Source organism: Dendronephthya gigantea, unplaced genomic scaffold (assembly GCF_004324835.1).
Source record: "Dendronephthya gigantea isolate DGI-Jeju-01 unplaced genomic scaffold, DenGig_1.0 000021F, whole genome shotgun sequence".
In the NCBI taxonomy this organism is placed as follows: Eukaryota; Metazoa; Cnidaria; class Anthozoa; order Malacalcyonacea; family Nephtheidae; genus Dendronephthya; species Dendronephthya gigantea.
Window position 1 is genome coordinate 171,275 of NW_021163031.1, and position 21,562 is coordinate 192,836.

At 36.6% G+C, this 21,562-nt stretch overlaps 1 protein-coding gene across 2 annotated transcripts; it reads right to left on the reverse strand.

Moving 5' to 3' along the window:
- Positions 1-299: 299 nt before the first annotated feature.
- LOC114521733 (serine/threonine-protein kinase ATR-like) lies at positions 300-21,368 on the reverse strand. Of its 2 annotated transcripts, none has more exons than XM_028542261.1 (72): positions 21,107-21,368; positions 20,729-20,808; positions 20,470-20,595; positions 20,271-20,377; positions 19,963-20,029; positions 19,807-19,883; positions 19,578-19,663; positions 19,358-19,472; positions 18,879-19,006; positions 18,337-18,505; positions 17,965-18,093; positions 17,657-17,713; positions 17,332-17,432; positions 17,100-17,193; positions 16,903-17,008; positions 16,413-16,825; positions 16,044-16,326; positions 15,745-15,952; positions 15,425-15,529; positions 15,166-15,304; positions 14,557-14,748; positions 13,804-14,001; positions 13,313-13,483; positions 12,466-12,795; positions 11,824-12,078; positions 11,650-11,718; positions 11,330-11,412; positions 11,211-11,256; positions 11,056-11,142; positions 10,878-10,945; positions 10,719-10,790; positions 10,412-10,529; positions 10,283-10,336; positions 10,117-10,200; positions 9,961-10,039; positions 9,697-9,831; positions 9,560-9,609; positions 9,263-9,485; positions 8,959-9,032; positions 8,813-8,889; positions 8,626-8,716; positions 8,483-8,545; positions 8,299-8,414; positions 8,019-8,148; positions 7,875-7,939; positions 7,304-7,366; positions 7,136-7,238; positions 7,024-7,067; positions 6,860-6,908; positions 6,698-6,772; positions 6,521-6,627; positions 6,305-6,432; positions 5,684-5,742; positions 5,384-5,494; positions 5,071-5,139; positions 4,666-4,718; positions 4,557-4,590; positions 4,342-4,457; positions 4,041-4,170; positions 3,785-3,874; positions 3,466-3,519; positions 3,205-3,258; positions 3,033-3,121; positions 2,481-2,552; positions 2,345-2,383; positions 2,113-2,169; positions 1,797-1,950; positions 1,446-1,511; positions 1,275-1,360; positions 883-970; positions 688-795; positions 300-601 (listed from the first exon to the last, which is right to left on the reverse strand). In XM_028542261.1, the coding sequence occupies exons 1-72, from the start codon at positions 21,151-21,153 to the stop codon at positions 542-544; spliced, it is 7,725 nt and encodes a 2,574-aa protein (XP_028398062.1). In that variant the 5' UTR covers positions 21,154-21,368; the 3' UTR covers positions 300-541. The 2 variants fall into 2 exon arrangements, with proteins under 2 accessions (XP_028398062.1, XP_028398063.1); XM_028542262.1 differs by having other exon boundaries at positions 21,101-21,368.
- Between the last annotated feature and the right edge of the window lie 194 nt (positions 21,369-21,562).

Genomic DNA, 21,562 nt, shown 5'->3' on the forward strand with positions numbered 1-21,562 from the left:
TCCCTCAACCAGTCAACCTTTCCGGTGCCCTGCATTAATGATTTAATGTGGACTATTGTGCATGAGGCGATATCCAAAGACAGTCAAACTATTCATAGTAATCTTTCAAATTCCGCCTGGCCCTATGCAACAATACATAAGTTTAAAACAATTGGGAAAATTTATATATCGGAGCATTCATGACTATTTGCTTGTTTGCCATTCATCAAGAGAAACAAGCAAAATGGACAAAAACTATAAGTGATTGTTGAAGTGGAGAAAAGGAACAGTGGCATTTGATAAAAAATTGTTATTCTTACAGACTTTACTGTAACTGAAACATATTCGTTCCTATGACAAACAAATGAACAATAAATATATTAAAGCAATATGAATATCTGAGCCCCATAATCAGTAGAGACACAATTATAACGGCCCCAATAAATAGTCTTTTGTATAAACGCAATTGACCAATGTTTTTGTGTGTATTTGAAATTCGTGTTTCCATGGGTATCAATATCCCAGATCCGCTACCAAAACCAAACCATTCATCTTTAATCATTCAGAGATATGCAGCCCAACCTATGTACATCTTAGATAAATTATCAACGTCTGTTGCCTCCTGGAAAAAAAAAAAAAAGAAAACAGTTGAGCAAACGATAAACATTACGAGAAATGAGAGCAGCCACCCGTGGCCGTGTCAATTACCGAGATAAGCTGATGGACCTCTCCTTCAATTGATAAAGGAATAAGAATCTTGTTTTTTATGCTGTAACCTCGTAGTCTTTGTTCAATCTGTTTCACAATCTTCAGTCCCTACATTTTATTATAAAAATAACAAAAAAATCTTGTTGAAACAAGGCAGAAACATCGTAGATTATTCTCATTTCTCATATAACTTACCTCTTCTTTAGCTGCAGCAGTGGCGGTATCACGATGTCGTTTTTCACCCCACTCAACCAGAGGATCATAAACAAATGTTTTCAGCACACTAAAATGAAATATCAACCTTTCATCTCAAAATACTAACTTGGATTAGAGTGTGTCCTTCAAGTATGTCAGCCATGTTTCATTTTAACATTTCTGTTCATCCCGGGGTCGGTTCGGTTCAAAGTTTGGTTAACTTTGGGTTAATCCTGGGTTAAGCTAACCGGCTTTGAACAACCGACCCCCGGTAAACATTTTTCATACAACACCGGGTGTATTATGCAGAACGAATTTTCATAAAAATGAAAAATCCCCCGAGCTATCTTCTTTGTTTTTTTAAATAATACCATGCCTAAATAAAAGCTCACCTTAAGAGCGAATCGTTCTGGTTTCTCATTAGTTTTAATGTGACTTCACATGAACGACGGAAAATTCCTTCATAACCCAGTGGGCCCTGCAAGGAAAAACAAAATTATTGCTCACAACAGGGACTGGCGAAGCAGGTGATAAAATACGTTTTCTCTATTTTGTAACATTACCATGGCTTGGATCATGTTATGGGTGAGACGAAATGGTACACACTCCGGACACTCAAAGGTTTCACCCTAAAATAAATACACTCGTATAAATGAGGAATTAATACTGTTTTATAGCATGCAGATGAAGCAAAAATGCATGCAGTGTTGAAGTACCATCGTCTATCGTAAAATAAAGGTTAGTTTAAATGAACAATTCTCATTTTCTCGCAACAACTTGCATGTGTACTCGGAACGCTGTTGAAACCTTCAATTAACCTTGTGTTGAAAGTGTTTGTTCTGTAAACATTTCAATATTAAAGATAACAGTAGCAAATTTCACGTGTTTGCTGTATAAGAAATTGTTTTATTAACCTTATTGAACAAGCAATTAAAATCAACATGAAAACAATCTCCATTGGTTGAATCAAACAAGACATTTTCTCCGTGTCTATCACCAAGGCCCAGGATATATCCAACCATCGACATTACGGCAGCTGTACGACAATATCCGAGACGACTGTTATACCTTTTAAATGATGGAAAATTACTATATAGTCCATGTAGTCATTTCAGAGTGAAAAAAATGAAAAAATTATTTATCTATAAGTAGTTGAAACCAAAGCAAATAACTGCTGTAAGTACGTCCTGCGTTATAAAATTATTCATGTAATCGGTTTTATCAACCTACCATGAAGTTGGCGTAGGGAAGGTCTTCAGGTACCACTCGTGAAATATCGGAGGATATCTAAATGATTGACATGAAAATGAAATACTATGACAAGCAAGTTGAATTAGTATAAAACAACGTGTCCTGAAGGTAACATATTTGTTTTATGATTAACAAGAGGAATTACACTAACATTGCTTATTAGGGTTCATATGCTGATATCAGGAGACGTACTCAGTTGAAATGATTTTACCTTTTCAAAACTTTCATTTGAAATATTTTTTTTCTCTCTCTGAAAGACAGAAAATGTTTAAGTTGTCGAAGGTTATTCTTTGCACTCATTAAGAACAGATTTCTACAATAACTTTTTTATCACAGAAAAAACATACTCCTTTCCTGCGGATGTCATGGACTCATAAAGTCTTTTTATTTCTGAGGATTTCACGTACAATCCCTTCTCCCTGTGAATCAGTCAAGCAACAGTCAATCCATCGCAATGATCGCTACTCAGCATCAAATGTGGTATAACAACTGCCTAAAACAGTATCACACTAACTCTCCTGACGAAGGCCCTCAGGTCGAAACGTCGAGAAGTGTTTTGTCTATTTCAGGCAATTGTTATACCACATTTGATGCTAAGTTGTTTGAAGACGCTGCCACGCTGCTCCCTGGTTATATTGGAACTTATCTATATCGCTATTCTGGTTTGATTAATGAAGTAATCAGCACCACACAAAAATTACTTTCATGACCCAACGTTTCTTCATCAGACCGGAATGTGCATGGAATCGTTGGGTCGTGAATGTAATCTTTGTGTGTTAATTATTAATTTCAACAGTCGATCTTTTAATGTCTCGGTAAAAATTGACCAGGTATTTTCCACAAACAAGTGTCTTTTGATATCAGAGATAAAACATTATCTGGCCCAGAACATAACTTACTTGTACAGTTTTATCAGAATGTTTCGAAGTCCCGATGTATTAGGAACCCATTCTAACAAACCACACTCTTCATTCAGAGGTACAACCGCCTGACAATAACAACAAGGAAAATAAAATTATTACAACTATAACATCAATATCACTTTAGGCATAGAAACAAACGATTACTTACATATGTTCTTATGTGAAGTTGACGTCTGCGACACTCCGGATCTTTTCTTAAACACTGCATGGAAGAAAGGCAAAAGATGCCATAACTATCTATTTTCTCAAACTTAACAATAACAAATATCATATTTATATCAACATCATACCAATGTCATTTAAACAACACTTTCCCAATCCCAACCACGCAACTGAGTCCATGCGACTTTTTTTATCAGTTTATACATTGGATGAAGACTACCTAGAACTCGTAGCAATAATCATTTACCTTATTAATGAGACTGTTGAATTCCATCGTCCGACTGTCTTTACGAAGGTCGTCCTGTGAAAATTGTTGAAAAAACAGTTACCGCTTCCTATGTTTAAAATAGTTAATCGTAGCCAAGTTTAGAAAATCAAACAGATATGATATTTTCAAACATATTTTATTTCAGTCGAGTCGACCTGTCAGTTGCTGGTCGAAAGTTCGTTAAGAAATAAAGGTTTATTCAGGGTCTGTTTGATTTTAATTAGTTAAAAGATATAGTTTTTGTATTTGAACCTCGTTCGTTTAGATTTGAAACAGCAATGAAATATTATCCATGTACCTTGGGTTTACAAAGAAGATTATAATACAGCCCATCGCTTGCTTTCACCGTGACTTTCTTAGGACGTGCCAAAGATTGCAGAACGTCAACCTGATTCAAGTGGTTTGGAAATTAGCAGGATTCATTATAAATAGCTCATGCATGGATCCTAACGTTTCATTGTTAGTACTAAGGATGTTTCCAGTACTATCGACTAGAAGGACTTCGGGTGCAATCAAAACCTAGGTTGATGCAAACTCTTGCTTACGAAACTTACCTTATCTTCAAACCCAAGAAACGTCGGTTGAGAATCAGGAAATGGGTAATAATCTTTGTCAATCCCATGACTTGTGGGTAATGTGACTGTCAGTGAGGACTGGAGTGGAATTATGATTGGACTAAACTTACTAAAGAAAAAGTTACATTTATTATGGATTTTCGACAACTCTACATGGCGAAACAATCTTATTTCTATGTTGAAGTCTACAAACAGATACTAACGATTTGATTTGTGCCTTCTTCATACTGTAATGTAATGAAAAAGATACCACGGAAAAGTCATGATACAATTAACTTACTCATCACTAACAAATCTCTTCAACATTCCAAAGTCGTGGCTCATGCTTAGGACATTCTCTTTTCCACGATTTTTCTCAGAAACTTCGATCAATAATTGAGCCAACTTGCAGGCATCCTAAAGTGGAGAAAATAAACGAAATATGATGAAATGAAATATTGGATGAAAAATAATTGAATAATAGTTACAGTACAATACGAATGCTAAATTACGTACCTCAATAAAACTGGTCAGGTGTTTATCAGCTCGCCTAAATATTAAAAACACGTCATGCAAGATTTTTTGACAACTCAAAATTGAATGTGTGTAAATTAAATTCACGTACTTAGCAACTTGAAATATCTGTTGACATCGGTTTTTACGAAGTGGAAGAGAGGACTAAATATAATAAATAAATAAAGAATAAAATAAATAAATAAAGACTTTGGTAGACAATAAGATATAAGCAGAGTAACTGGAAGAAACAGTCAAGTGAAGCCGCGGCTACACAGGCGATTTTTGTCAGCGATTTTCGCTTTCTAGCGTATGTTATTGAGTGAATTATGTGCACAGTTTTCTAATTTTGGCGAAGTAAAGTATTCCACTCTGCCAAATTTATCAGTTAGTTTATTCGCATACATCAGAAGAAAACAATCGCCGTCGCCCGTGTAGTACTAATAAAGAATATTTGTAGATATGCTAATATACATTTTAGACCCAACCCTTTGCCTGTTTCGTTCAACTATGTTACCTTTGAAACCGCCATCATTAACCATATTGCCTGCTGGGGATACGTCACCAATAATTTAGATATCAAGGCCTGCAAACAACGATACAAAACCAGGAATGTTTAATAACACTGAGAAACATTTTGAAGATCTATTGTATAGAAATTATGTGTTTATCCATAAAAATTGCAACAAAACAAATCCAATCATTATGTTTCCCGACAACGAAAAAAAGGTTGCATAAAATATCCATACGAGATGTATTCTGAACACACTTTCTCCAGTGATCTTAAATTAATGACCAAGTTTTATGAGAATGTTATGTTTCTTAGATACCTTGAGTCTATTCCAGACCTCTTCGTTACGATGGCACATTCTCGAAATGAGTTGAGAGAAAGCAGTGAAAAACTGATATGTTGGCAAACGATCTGTAAGCTCACTGATTATCTGAACACAAAGATCACGTGTGATTATATTTTTTCGATAAATAATTCAAATAACCAACAACTCGTTCAATCAAAAATCAATCTACCAAGGCAATAAGCCATTAGTGAATGAATTGATCATTTTATCAAATTAAACACTATTTCATCTCTAATCTATCGAACAGTTAGAGTAGATAACTAGTTAACTTACGTTGTTCATTTCTCCTAATCGTTGATTCAACGTAGATTTTTCAGATTTTGTTTGTTTTCCTAATTTAACAATTATAGAAGCAGGTTTTATATCACAATTAAGGTAAGTTCTACCAATGACTCCATTCTATAACCAATATTCCTCTCCATTCCTTTCTTTTTCCCCATGCCCCCACTCCTTCTTCCCCTCACTCCCATCTTTCCCCCATGCCCTCACTCCATTCTTTTCTTCACTCCCTCACTCCTTTCCTTTCCCCCATGCCCTCACTCTCTTCCTCTCTTCCTTTCCCCCACGCCCTCACTCCCTTCCTCTCCCCCACGCCCTCACTCTCATCTCCTCCCCACGCCCTCACTCCCATCTTTCCCCCACGCCCTCACTCCCTTCCTCTCCCCCACGCCCTCACTCCCATCTTTCCTCCACGCCCTCACTCCCATCTTTCCCCCACGCCCTCACTCCCATCTTTACTCCACGCCCTCACTCCCATCTTTCCCCCACGCCCTCACTCCCATCTTTACTCCACGCCCTCACTCCCATCTTTACTCCACGCCCTCACTCCTATCTTCCCTCTACACCTCACACATTCCTCCTTCCTTCCCACATGTTATAGTAATATCTACTAACCATGCTCCGTGAGATTTGCTGCAAAGTCCAGCCAAAACTGAAGAATCTTAGGAATTGACTGATAAATAAATTTATCTCCATATTTGAGCGATTCGCCATAGTGTTTCATCACAAATGGTAAAAAATCTCTAAAAGAGAATTAAATATAATATTTCTGATCGGATTCGTTGAACAAGAACAAAGCGTTGAAGTTTGTAAATAAAAACAAAAACTTACAATCTTCCAGATTTCTTGGAATCGTCGACTGAGTTCATAATTTTCTCGTAATATTTTGCCAAGTAAAAATGACCGTTCTCCCACTGACTATTGAGCGACACAACTTCCTAATACAGCCACAACACGAAATGTTAAAAAGATTCTATTGTATATTGTAATTTTCGCTATTGATCGTACCTTGTACTGGGCTAGGCAGGATTGTGGACCGTAGCTTGCAGTCTCTTCCATCCAACGCGCGACAAACAACAACGTCTAAATGAAATTCAAATAATTTTTTGATGGTAGAGAATTGAATCTAAATTTTAACAGCAGCAACCCTTGAATTCACTAGTCAAATACCTTCGCTTTAGTCAAACTATTGTCTTGACTCACTGTTTTGGATGATTCACTGAAAAGTAAAAAAAAAACTTACGTAAACTTACTAACATAAAGTTATGTATTTGACCCAAGAGTCGATAAATATTTATTTTATCATCGAAAAACCCTGCATCTCGATAACTTACGAAATCCATTTCTCCAGTTTCAAAAGTGCTTGACGACAATTTCCCTAAGGCAAAGACAAAAGATATTCATGTGTTTAAATGCCTACGTAAAGAAACGTGGTTATAGACTTACTTGAGCCCACAATAATTTCGATTGCTCCAGACAGCACTCTGTGGTGTTACACAAGGAAGTGATGTTTAGTAAATAACTGTATGCTGTTTGAAAATGACCAGCTCTAAAGAATAAGCAATAAATTAATAACTGTATATTTAACTTGGTAAATTATGGTATATAACTAACTTTCGTGCAACTTTCGCAGTTTGCAGTAAGCAATTATCTTCACTGTGGCTTGTTCCTTCGCCCCTGAACGTTGAAAAAATAAACATTCAAATTATAATTAAATTTACTCAAAGTGAAAATCTAGAAAATCTTTGGTTAACTTTTAATAGTATATAATAGGTACTTCATTGCAAAAACCTCTCAATAATTGAACTTATTTTACACCCAATACCTCACCCCGCCGTCTCATCACTTTGTCTCTTTGCCCACCTACTCACCCCACCGCCTCATCCCCTTCTCTCTCTTTTTCGATACGTTGCAAAGCCATTACAGGCATATATGCGAACATGCCTCACTTCTCCACCTTTTTTATGAAACACCTATGGATGATGTAGCATCTGTCTCATTAGGCCTTTTCTCTCATTTTCCACCCACCTCCCTTCCTAAATATGACTCAGACTCGAACGGCTATTTTCCTAAGGCAGTCGATCTCAATAGCTAGTACACAAACTGATGATCGGAAGATGACAGTGAAGTGACCTGCCTTCAATAAACATCACTTTCATCGTAATGCAAAATTACTAAAACTTACTTTAATAAAAGTTTAAACATCACTCTTCTTATAGAGAGTATTGGCTCTCTCGCTTGAAACGATGCCTAGATAATGGAAAGAAAGTTCCTACAATAATTTTTCTGTCGGATCATATTTCATTCCATCAAGCAATCGCTGACTCACTCGAGTAATGGTCAATCTTTTCTGTAAATTTGTCAACATCACGTCAAGATTGCTGTTACCCAAGTCAAAACCCCCCTCACGATCAAATATATGACAGAGACAATCTTCAAGCTCGTGTAAAATATGCAAACTATAAAAAGATCCAATTCTTTTATGACCGAAGCTGACAAAAATACAATTTTTTTTTCCTGCAATAACTTTGTTGCCTGGTTTGCTATCCCCAGTAAAACATAGCTAGCGGTTTAGCTTCAATGCATCTCACGTCATACTGACTTCTTACCGAATTATGAAATCGTATCCTCTTTGATAAGAGCCCGACTCCATTTTTGCGGCAGAGAGAGGTTCCATTTGAGCAAGTCTCAAGTCATAAATGCACTTTGAAAATTCGTCCTTATTCTATTTAAAAAAAAAACAACAGGCTACTCATCTCGGAAGTATTGATTCAAGAAATATTAGAACCCAACCTTTTTTCTTGCAGCAAGCAAAATCTTTCCAACCCCAGTACTCCAATCTGTGCAATGATGCTCCTATGTTTTTTGTAAAAACAACAACAATTATCCCTCATTATCACCCACGCCGGATACTGCAGTACAGAAAAGAGCATTACCAGTTTCACGTATGACTCCAGTTCATCCCACTGACCCAAACGCCAGCAAGCTTCAACTCGAAAAGAGTTAAGAGAACCAGTCCATGCAGGTCTGAACGTAACAAACAACCACAATGTGAACTCGGTGCAAACAGTTTTTTTTGTGTTTTAGAAATGTCGTGTAGCTATCGTCAAAATTTAGCCAAACCTTCTCATGAGCACTCCATTAGCATGTTCCAAAGCCGTCGACACCTGACCAAGCGTGATCCAACAGCTCATTAGACCCTGAAAAACAGTAAATTCGTAACTATACTATGAATCACTCCGACACTGAATAAGAAACTATTTGCTGACCTTGTGGTTTTCAATCGTATCTGGTTCTAACTGTATCGCTCTTTCATAACACGCAACAGCTTCTCGTAATTTCCCTAGTGTGATGTGAAAATGATTGTTGGGTTGATATAAGTTGACAAACAACACAGTATTCCATCCCAAGCTCTAGGTTAGCGCTAGTTTATGGTTCATTCTAGTTCAGAACAAGTTTTTTTGAAATATTCTTGGCGATATACTGTACACAGACTGTACACAGACCTTTTCAAAATGCCTTGCTCATATTTTCCAACACGGCTGGTCTGAACTGAAACTTGAAGCCTCCTACCTACGCTTGTATGTTCAAGAATTTCCTCTTTCAAAGAAGCAGGACATTCTCTCACAGCAGCAACACCCACCACTCCATCTGGTTCGTTCAACGCCCAGTACAGACGTTGAATTGAGTTGAGATGAAGTTGTAAATCCTGTTTACTCTTTTCAATAAATTGTTCGAAATGCATCAGAGATCTTGTGTATGCTTTGCAATGAAATGAAGCAGTCGCCAAAGTTTCCTAAGGTGAAAAATCTTACCAATAGATTACTACATTTCAGCAAAGCGTTAAACTTGATTGCACAATTAAATTACCTGCGGAATACCATCAAGAAACATCACCACCTTGGTCAAATCATCACAACCTGTTGGATAAAGAGGTATATATAAGGATATAACAACGAAAGAAATACATTTACGCTCCTGAGAAAAACAAAATAACGGGAGCATACCAGAAGTTCCCGCCTTTTCTTGACGTGTATTTATTATGGTCTGTGTCTTTGAATTGCTGTCCGCTTTTAGCCTTGCCCAGCGAGTTAGACAATCAAGGACGGAAAATATCGTTTGGGCGCTCATATGACTGAAATCTGAAAGAAATAATACGATCAGAATCACTTTCCCCGTTGTCTCATCACCAAAAGGCCTTGTTTTCTCAGTTTAATTAACATTTATAGTCAGAGACCTTGAGAAACTTTAAAAATGGTCGTGATACAAACCTACAGAGGTACTCGCTGTATCAAAATTTGGGTTTTGTTCTTGAACGTGTTTCAGAACTACCAGAATTTCATCGTAAACCTTCAAAGAAACAAAAATAGAAAGAATTATTAAGTAGAAGCAATAAAGATAGGAATGTTGAAAGTCAAAAATCTCACTTCTTTATAATCCTCAGCAGTGCCATCAATAGCAACATATAACATAATGTGAGGCAAAAGAAAAATTGCTGTGTCTTTATTGTGCTGGTGAAGAAATTGAGCATTGATTATTTGTTTTAGGAATTTTGGCGTGAAAAACAGGATAATTCATAGAAGACGTCCTCACCTTAAAGACAGCAGAACAAGCTTTAAACAACCGCAAAGCTTTGTCATTTTTGACCTAAATAATAAACGACTTCTATAGTAGGACTAATAAAGAATAATTGACACGAAACGCCAACAGTTTCTTGCACACCTTTGAGACCAATTCTAACACCCAGACACTTATCCAATCATTGAAACTCTGACCATTATTACTGCCATAAATTGGCCTGTTAGGTTTACCACGATTAGACTGTGAAGAAAGACGATATCTAAAAACATAAAGAGCAGTAAATGTGTATTCAACGAAAATTTTGTTTACTACACAATACAAAGCGGTGGTATATTCTCTTTGCAGAGCCGTATCAAGAATGGTATTGGAGGAGTTTAACCCTAACGTTTGTGGAAATCCATTCATATCTTTAACTGGTTTCGAATTTTTTTGTTGTAGTAAAACTTACTTTGACATAAGATGTGGCTTCAAGATCTCTTGTACATGATCTGGAAACTCACGCCAAATTTTATACCCTGGACTATAAAACAAAGAAAAGGTTTGCAGAATATTGGCAAAATACTGCCATGCAAGAAATTCACCCACTTTGTACATTGAATCGACCCACCTTGTACGAATTTTATTTGAACATTCGTATACTTGTAGTACCTCTTGGATAGCATACGCAGAACAGTCCTAGGTTTGGAGAAAAATTGTATTTTTTTATTTACAATACCGTCTCTTCTCCGGAGAGTTTTTCAAGAGAATAATCGATCCCATTGCAACCATGAGCCCGGATATATAACCTGCGAACGGGTGTCAGCAGCAGCTACGAACGCTCTGGCAAGTTCATTGAGAAGATCAACTGCAAATGATTGAGAATCACACATCATCTTGAAAAAGAGAAACAGCCAATTCAGATTTAACAACTTTCTCTGGTAAATAATATCCTGGCACAAACCTCGTAAACAGCTGGCTCTTCGCTTGTCTGTTCTGGTTTCCCAAGCCTGAAAGCAACGACTACAATCAACACAGAAAGGTCTGCGGACAAACTAAGAAAAACATAAATTGCGTACATACCATCCAGGATCTACTGCTCCAAGTTCTCCAAGACATTCTCCTACTTTTGCTTGAGTACTTGGCTCACCACATCTGCCAATCAACTGAAAATAAGCTGAGTTATTACAAAAACCATTACCACCATCAATATCATTATTAACAATACTATAATCATTATTACCATCATTATTATGATCATTATTATATCATCGATATTATAATCAACATTATAATCATTATCATCATCATTATTATAATATCATCGTGATCATCATTCATCACTATCATTATTATCATCAATAACTTCACCACCACCATCACCATCCTAGCCAAATTCTTACCGTGTCTATAACTTTACAAACTACAGGATCCACCTCGTCCTTCCTCGTAATATATTCATGAAGTGTGCCCTAATTAAATGAAAAAACCTTATTTCAGCTCATTTTAGTTTACCTTCTGCAATAAATTTCCGACAATCCTGTAACTGCATCAATATAAAGTAAAGTCATAAGTACCTGATTATCATGTAAAATAGTTTTTAATTTGGACACAGCATGGAATCCAACAACAGCACTCTCGTGTGAAACACATTTTATCACCTCATTCATCTCATCTCTTAGCTCGGTATTTGACTTGCTTTGTAGCACCAGTTCATAAACAACTTTAATATCATCAAATTGCGGATATTCCGGGATAAAATAAATATCTTTAAAGTTATCTTTCAAATCTTCTTTTCTTTCCACGATTAAATAACGGAAAATACTTGCAACCTAAATTTGACAATGATAAAGATGGTTCCTTATGAAGCTTACCCAATACAAAATACTAGCTTCAAATCATCGGTAACGCGAAATATGACGGAACATGGCACGGTTTTCATTGAACTGCAGCCGGTTGTTCAAAAGGCGCTTAGCTTAAACAGTGGATAAGTTCAAAATGGAAAACAAAATTATCTATTTATTGAACAACCGAGCTGAAATATTTTGATGTAAATAGTTTTAATAATTTTCAATGGAAGTGCATATTTAATGCATAAGAAGCAGTTTCAGTCATTCGCAAGATGTATGAAAGTATTTTTAACTTTGGCCTATCCACCTTTTAACGCCCTTCGAACAACGGGCCCCTCTTACTGTGTTAAACACTGCAGGACATCTTACCTTATCGACAGAATGATCAATGAGGGGTATGATAGTAACAACAATATGACCAAGCATTGACTGAAGTGACGTCACATCTAAACATCGTACGAAGCATTCCCAGGCCTCGCAACACAGGTCTCCCAAGTCTCGTGATTTAAATTTCAGCGCAAGTTTGAGAATAGCCATAACTTTAACACGAACGACGGTGATATGTTTCGCTCCCATCAACTCCATAAGTTTCACCAACGAAGCCAGGGCGAGATGTTTTTCCTCGATATTTTTGTCGTCCAGTAGTACGGTATTAAAAAACGCCAAAATGCCAAGAAGACGAGGCTGTAGGAATTCAGCCTAAATGTCGATAAGATATATATTAACCACATCAAGGTATTCATGGTTAGGGTTAGTGGTTTAACATCTGATCAAAAACGTTCTGAATTTTTGATGTGTTTTAAAAGTAATTTGATAAACATGTGTTAGTGTCATTTCGCAGATTAGCCAAAATGCGGAGCCTATTGGAAAATCACTCTTTATAGTGAAACACTAAGTAAATAATAATCATGATAATGATTCGTACAGTGATTACTAAATGGTTACTCTATGCAGTGGTGACTCTATCGGTAGGCAGTGGTTACTGTGGGCAGTTTTAACGTTGGTTAATGGTCCTATAGTCCCTGCCAGGGCCGATACTAGAACGATAATTGGAGTGTTTTTTCATGTATTCAGTTCTGCTTGACGGATTTCAGAACTGAATATATGAATAAACACCTCCAAATTGCCGTTCTAGTTTCGGCCCTGGTCCCTGCGCACCTTTCATTACATATGAATAAAATGATCGGCGGTGATCACAATGAAAAACTACACCTACCATTTCTTCAGAGTTGGGAATGTCAGTAACAGCAGTGTTGGCTTTGTTTGCCAGGATCGAAAGTCCAGTAAAAACTTTGTTGTAGGATGATTTTAAATGTAAAAGAAGTTGGTTGACAACACTTTGAGAGTCAGACTTCAATAAACTTCCAAGATCTACATTTGTCTCGTGCTGGAAAAGTTGGACAAACAAGGAATTAGTAATTTGATAAGATACCAAGAGGCATTGACTAAGATTAGACAAATATATAGTCACTGTCAGAACTCTCACTCAATAGCACGGAAAGCATACTAAGGAAGCGAAATGTTGTGGGAGAACGAAGAGTTGATGATGGCTAGGGAAAACCAGGGAAGGCTAAGGACGTTAAAGGACATTAAGGACTGAAGACCGAGAAAAGCTGAAGAGAGCTAGCCACGATATTTTTACAATAAATTTACTCTAAAAGACAACTGCGTTGTTTGAATAATACGTGTATAGAATTTTATACTTACCTCGACAAAAGCCAGTGCTTCTTTAAGTTCATCCCCAGAGCACGTGCGGACAAGATACGAAAAGATAAAATTAAAATTCATCAAAAGCAAGTCCTTTCTGTAGTTTACTTTGAGATGAGCTGCCAAATGACGTAGAATTTGAGATGATTCAGGAAGAGCTTTTTGTACTAGTTGTGGAACAACAATGCTTTGAGCGTTCTGAAATAAACAACGCGAAACTAAGACAACTTCTTAAATTGACATATCAGACCTGGTTTAAGGTTGCGTTCAGAGTGCCCAGTACTGGTGCTCCGCCGCTTTTTCTAGCGCCTAAGTTGAACATAACGCTTCCAATAAATTGGGCACAGTGCCCAAGAAAGGCCACTACCTCCAGAGGTAGTACTCGACCGGGCACTGCGTTCAGCATGTTTATAAACCAGTTTTGACTTTGGGCACCGATGCCAGGCGCACACACAGCCTAACAGCACTCCAGACAGGGCCGTGATGAGAAGGGCCCGTATCGGGGAGGGGGGTTGGTCGTGGCCACGAGGGGGTTGACGCTTTGGGGATCATACGCGATTGCCTCTGCACAAGGTGTCGTGTTGTGAAACATACATATACCGCATTGGCTACGACACTGTGAAAATTTGATTTTAATTTGGAAATTTTTATTCGATCCCCTCTAAGTTTACAATATACGCTTTACCTCAACAGTTATTTCGGGAAAAGTCCAACAAAAAACAAGAAAACGGACAAGACAGAAAATATACAAACCTGCATTAGAGCCTTGATACTCTTGAAATCAAAAACACTACTAACGGTTGTGAATGGTCGCATACAGTAATCAACATCTTCTCGAACTTGTTGCTTTAAGACAACGTCCACCATGAACTTGCAAATATGAAGTTTTAAGTCACCAAATATTTCTTGTAGTGACTTTTTCTTGTGTTTGGCAACAGCGCGAATCTAATAAAAGGTTTTATTCAGCAAGAGTCAGACTCTATCAATCAATATGAAATAAAAGCAGTCTCGTGCAAAGAAACGGGAAAATAAAAACAAAATATTCAGTGTTACAAAAATAACAAAGATCCATTAACACTACCACAAATAAACACCATAACACTGACATAATTGTCATTATTACCATCATCAAATTCTCTTTCACCATCAGTATAAATAGCTATCGGCTATTACCACCATCATACGTGATATCATTTATCATCGCTATCAATCACAATTATTACTAAAATCGTCATCACAGCACAGATCATGGCCTATATCATCAACTAGCAACCATCATAACGACTGATATGATCAACATATCATCACAATCATTTATGACCTCCGATATAATCATCGCATATCATCAATATTAGCTCCTACCTGGTTAAATGCCAATGATGAAATTATTCTGGTTTCACTCAACAATGTTTCAAGCAAACTAATAACCACAACGAGTAGCAAGTCATCTTCAGCCTCCTTCCCGAGTTCACCAATTGTATGAACGATTGTGTCTTGTAACCTAATGCAACATTTATAATTTTAACAGGTGAGAATATGATAACATGATGAACAAACTGCTCTTGCTATTAAAAATGGGTTGGCAGTGAACTGAGACAACATCAGTTGAAAAGAAATAAACCTGAAATTCTTCATGGCAGACGCTTTAGTATAAACATCTTTCAACTTGGTAACTACCATCTTTGTGCTCTCCGTATCTTGTTTTGTGAGAAACGGTAGCAATTTACTAAATAAATAGATACTACTGCAATAATCAGTCCGTAAGACTAATATAATTGATCCAGTGTTCCCGGTAAAAATCTTTATACAGTGAACTAGAAGATCTGCCTAATTGTGACGTGAGGTGAAATAAATAGATTATCGAAAAGTGAAATATAAATATACTATAAGTTATCGAAGCAATAAAGTGTTTAGATTTTGTCAAATCAAAACTACAAATACCTGAACTTCAAGCGAACGTTATAGTCGGCGTCCTCAACAAGATCAATGCAAACATACAATAGTCGAGAACAATAATCGCGGGAAATTACAGCATGTTTCTGAAGATGTTTGAATCCATCAATGAACAATAACTTAGTTTTTGCAGGTGTTTCGAGAGAAACCAGGTCCAAAATTTGACGGAAGAAAACCTCAAGATCGGAAGGACAAACTAAAAATAACGAGAAACACCAGTTCAGTTACTCGTATGCTTTAAAAAGTGTAAACACTTGCAATTTTTCGTGATTCTAGTTAAAACGTACCAGTAACACTTGTGGAATCCTCTCTACCATTGCTCAACGAACAAGTAAATTCTTGAAACTTTGGTGGAAATTCTGTGATACTAACTGAAGTCGTTAAACAACGAAATAGTGCACAGCCCAGGTGGCGAAAACTTTGGCACAAAGAAACATGTAACTCTGAGGGAGACTGTTTTAAAACCAAGGCCAATATTTCGTTTCGTTCTTCGCCTTCTAAATGCACAGCTAACCACACTGGAAGCAACTTGATCACAGTACTGCGAGTATCCAGGAAGTCATTGGAGCTCTGAAATAAGAGAAATCTTGTTTGCAGCTTTCACCTGGGTTCAATTGACTTTGGAAGTAAATATAACATTGTCTTAAAATACATACCAATGTTTCTTTAAATACATGAAGTTTCCAATTGCGGAAAATCTCCGGAGGAAACATCGTTAAAACTTCAAAACAGACTTCACAGTCCATTTCTTTTGCGATTACGCGAGATAACTGCTTCAGTCTTGCAAAACTCCATTCATCAACACAAGGTACGATATTTGTATATTCCGAGCTGACTTTCGAAATCCAAGGCATGGTTGCAATGCACACGCAAAGACCAAGGTGGTCCAGTTTTATAGCTATGTGTTTGTGACAGTACAGAAGCAATTTTATCATGTTCAAAGATATTTCCATAACAGACTTCACACTATCAACACTAGTTTCAGATGATTTCATCATCACAACCGATAATTTTTTAAGAACGGTGAGCATTGCTGACCTCAGCTTCAAAATAACAGCAGTAGTCACGTCTACGAAAAGTACAAAACACAATATAGAAATATTCAACATATTCACATCGATTGAAGGTCCATGCAATCGAACAAACCTTTGACAATTGTTAAAATACTCTCATCCAGAACAGAAGATTTATCAATGAGAAGCAGAAGAGACCTGAAAACCAATGTCAAACCTTCCAACGCCGATGAAAATCTCTAAAATGACAAAAGTTGTAAAGATTTCCACCAACGTTACAGATCACTGTACTACATGGCATGCGTAATTCTCGACAGCTCTAGTTCGTACCTGCGACATTTTTTGGTCGGTGAGAATTTCAAGCAGATGGTTAACCGCTGTGCAAAGATGATGCATTGCTGTATCCTGCAGTTTGTAGTTTGTGCTTTAAAAAAAACAAAAATCACTAACCTATCAAACAAAAATGAACAAACAAGGCGTGCTCTTACAAGAATGATACGATAACGGTAGAGCAAAATTCATAATCTCCTAATCGTGTAAAAGCAAAAAATTAAATTATCACCAAATATTTTGCAAAGTTGAAACACAATTCTCGTCCTCTGGCAAGTCAACATCCATGATCTCCTCAAGTTCTCGCGGTCTTTTGGATGGACAGTTCTCAGCCTAAAATGTCGGACAGTTCTCAGCCAAGAAAACAAGAATCTACCATAATCATGCACCAGCATCTACCATAATCTATCATGATCCACCAACATCTACCATAATCTATCATAATTCACTAACATCTACCATTATCTGCCAGCATTGTGCAATCCACCAGCATCTACCATAATCTACCAGCATTGTGACAACCACTCAAGTTGTAATAAACAATATTAGCAGCACACCTGTTTTCCCTGACGAAGATCGTAAAGAACCAACTCTGATAAACACTTCGCCAAGAACTAAAACATCGATAAAAAATTATTAATTGGACTTGATGATTAATGATTTATGTTTGCACTATGTTGAACACAGTATATACAAATTTAACTTGAGAACAGGAATGTCAGAAACGACGCAAAAATAGCGAATAAATGCCGTGACACGTCCAAATTTGGCGTCATTCGCTATTTTCACGTCGTCTTTGACGTTCCGTTTTCAAGTTAAATTTGCTCTACGACGTCACCAAGATACTGCAAGATATATTTCTTACCTGGAAATGGCGAGAGTTAACAAACCAGTCAATCAAGTTTTTAGTACTGGTTCTAAGTGTTTTATGAAGTACTGGGTCGGCCAACCTCTCTTCAAGACAGACGATAGAGATCATCTCAGATATTGCAATCTAGAAAAAAGTTATGTAGTTCTCTATGCAAAGATTTTCAATACATATTACGCTGTTTCTGACCCAGGACCAGACTCCTAAATGAATAACGAGACAAGTTGAAATCCTGCCGTTTGCCATCTCACATAAATCACTGCTTTTTACTTTTATCTATTTAAGACGTGATGCATCATTGCATCCAAAAAACTGTTCAAAGTATCATTAAAACATGAGAATAAAAAAGTGAAAAAACATATGTAATACCTTCAATTCTTGACACAGAACAGCGCTAAACACAGCAGTAACTGCACAAACTGATGTCATCAGAGGATTTATATAAACAAGAGGTATACGTTTTGGACGGCAACTTGGCTTGATCACGGTTGTAATTAAACAAGCCAATGATTTTTGTAGTTTGCGTCTTTTTTCTGACCTAAAAACAGAAAAGACGTCAAACAGATAGAAGGATAATACTGCGGGTATAGTGCCTGAATTATTAGGAAAACAACCTCGCAAGCCAGGCTTTTCTACCTACGCTCCACGGGTAGAAAACTGGTCGAACTTTAAGATGCATCTTTTACACGAAGTTCAGACACACTAGATGATAAATCCTTTTCCTGGTGAAAGGATTCCAAACTCTCCACATTTTAACGCATCACGCTAAACAGTGTGAGAGTTCTGATATAACTTGAAGTCACTTTGCAAATTTATAAATGTTGGTATTGCTACTGTTTTAAATTTGAACTACAGCAGGAGCATATTGAGCGGTACAACAGGTTGTGTCAAATATATTTATTGTATCTTACCCAGGTTGATTAGCTTCTGAAGAAATAGCTTGCAGACTTGAAATGATGACAGTGAACAGGTCATCAGAGATTGCTTCAAACTGTAGTCTACCTGTCTTGTTAAGACTGTCCATACAGCGGAAAGAAACCTGGTGTAAAAAAGGTTTTATGGAATATACAGAACATGGAAGTTTTTCTAAGAAGTGCCATTGCAAAAATATTAGTACAAGACTTTGTCCCTTTGTACAAACAATAATCAGTGTCCTGTGATAGTCTAATGTTCCAATAATAGTCTAGTGTATTGATTAATTCATGTTTATATAACTCTAAGTCTCTTCGTATTTTCTATGAGAGATGGAAATGAAGGTAATATTCACATATGTCCTGCACAAAATAATTTGAAGCTAATACCAAGTGACTTCCTAAGGCTACCTTATGAACAATCTACTGAAATTAAAAATTAAACAACATTATTTCTATCTACTAATAAAAATATTAACCTCTTGGACACCAGAGTCTGTCCAAAGAGCTTGGGAACTAAACACTTTCCATAATGATTTTCCATGAGAACCAAGAGATTGACAAGTGTCAGACAGAAATAAGAACATAACTTCACTAAATGGGACAAAACATACTTTCAATTATTCAATATAAATCTAAGGATCTTGAAGCTGAGAAAAAAAATGATGTTGGGCATTTTATAATAACTATATCACTGACCTTAAATTTTCAAGTAATATCCAAGCATCTGCTATGTTTCTCAGATGTAAACATGAATCATCAGAGATAGAACCAGGGTTTGCAATCTGCCATTAAAATGTTTAAATATCTATCTGCCATCACATAAGTGGTATAGCTATGAAAGCAACCATGTTTCATACCCAGGGTATTTTTCAAAAAGAAATGGCAGAGACTCTGGATAATTTGCTACTTCTATATGAAGGCTAACCTTGAAATGCTTAAAATCTATTGGAAAAGTAATGCTGTCCTCTTGAACAAACAATTTAACAACCGTTGAGTGGACATCTGGAAATGAAAAATTCAAAAATTACAACCAACTAGCTCGATCTATACCCTTAGAAGTACTCCAAATATTCTAGTTCACCTTCAATTAATTTCACAAGAGTACCAATGATGGATATGTATAGTTTATGATGTTTGTATTTGAGTAGCTAAAACAAAAATGAATCATGATTAGGTCAGTATAGCTGGAGAGCTTAACTGTGCATATTCATATATCACATTTACATACTGTAGGAACAATAGCTTTCCAAAGGAAATCAGTAATGCATATAAGAGAAATATATGAATATGCATCGCTCCAATTAAGCTTCTAGCTATGGCCCTTATTAGTGATGACAACAGTGTGTAATAACAGTTGTGTTGTGCATCAATGAAATCTATAAAACATACAATTGCCAAGGAATACACTGCTTCAGAAAATTTCTGGTAAAGTAATGTTGAGTACGAAGATGCAGCAAGAAACACAACCAGGCGATAGACCGTCCAAAATGAAAAATCTAGTGGGAAATAACTCCAGTTACTTTTCTAACTTAACTTTCTTTTGTTAGTACAAGAGAACAAATATAAGATAAATGGTGGATAAACTTACAATATTCATCAGGACAGAAAGGGTTATGACCAGTAAGAAAGCAATCTGGGTAGGTTTTAACACTTTTTAAAAGAAGGTCTAAAGTAGCCACAACTTTTTGCTCCCGAGTTGTCTGCCTTTTGATTTCTTTAGAAGAGAATAACATACAGCCTCTATGTAGATATCAATGTTGGCTTGGTCTATGTTAATGTAGACATCAAGTATGATCTACAAGCTAGTATCTCATAATTAAAATGCTATTAGTCAATTAATACCTCACCTTCGCCTGAGGAAGGGAAGTCTGCAAAGAAACTTTGAAAAATTGACTCCATATCAAGTTCACCATCTTGTTTGCCTTTACTGTGAGATGGAAACATTGATGGAAATTATTTGAGCATCCACAAACACCTTGCAGTATTTTGCAGCACAGCTAGGACGTCTTTTACTTGTTTGGAAGAGAGTAATTACTGGAGGGATTAAAGATTTTTGCAAGGCTTAGGAGTCAAGTCTTAGAAGTACGAATGACAGACAAACAGCACAGCCTAATACCCCAACTCTCCCTGTCAAGGGTCTTAATTTTCAAGATGGTTAATTGGACATATTTTCCTAGGGCTGGTTGTATATAAACTCTTAAATACATTTAATTGTTTACAGTTACATTTTTCCATCAAAACATTCTTTCAAGCCTGTCTTGTCCATGTCCATAATTCTTCTGCTGTCCTGCTAAATTACTTTTATCAAATCATAGTAATATCTTTCAAAATTTCGTCCTCTCTCCACTGTTTGCTGCAACGGAATCCTGCTGCAGCGGTCATACCAGTTGATCATACGAGTTGATCATACAGAATATTTGCAAAACATTTGCAAAACAATTGAAGATCCTCCTGAATTCCCTCAACACACAACACACGTGCTACTCACTGGTTAGTGGTTACTATACTACAAGTATATGTCAATGTGTTTCCATTTTGAGAAAGTTTAATATTTTTACTTTAGAAATGTTACATTGTGATTGGGTAAATTTCCTATTCCATACGTGGTACTGATTTCCCAGTGTGATTTTGTGATTTTCTGACCAATCAGCGAATTGGTTAACCTTACACTTACAATGAAT

Coding starts and splice junctions, on each gene's coding strand:
- LOC114521733 (XM_028542261.1), bottom strand. CDS start 21,153: ATGGACATGGACAAGACAGGCTTGAAAGAATGTTTTGATGGAAAAAT. Junction 20,596..20,728: donor CTTCCCTTCCTCAGGCGAAG/GTGAGGTATTAA, acceptor TCTCTTCTAAAG/AAATCAAAAGGCAGACAACT. Junction 10,791..10,877: donor TCAAATAAAATTCGTACAAG/GTGGGTCGATTC, acceptor TTTGTTTTATAG/TCCAGGGTATAAAATTTGGC.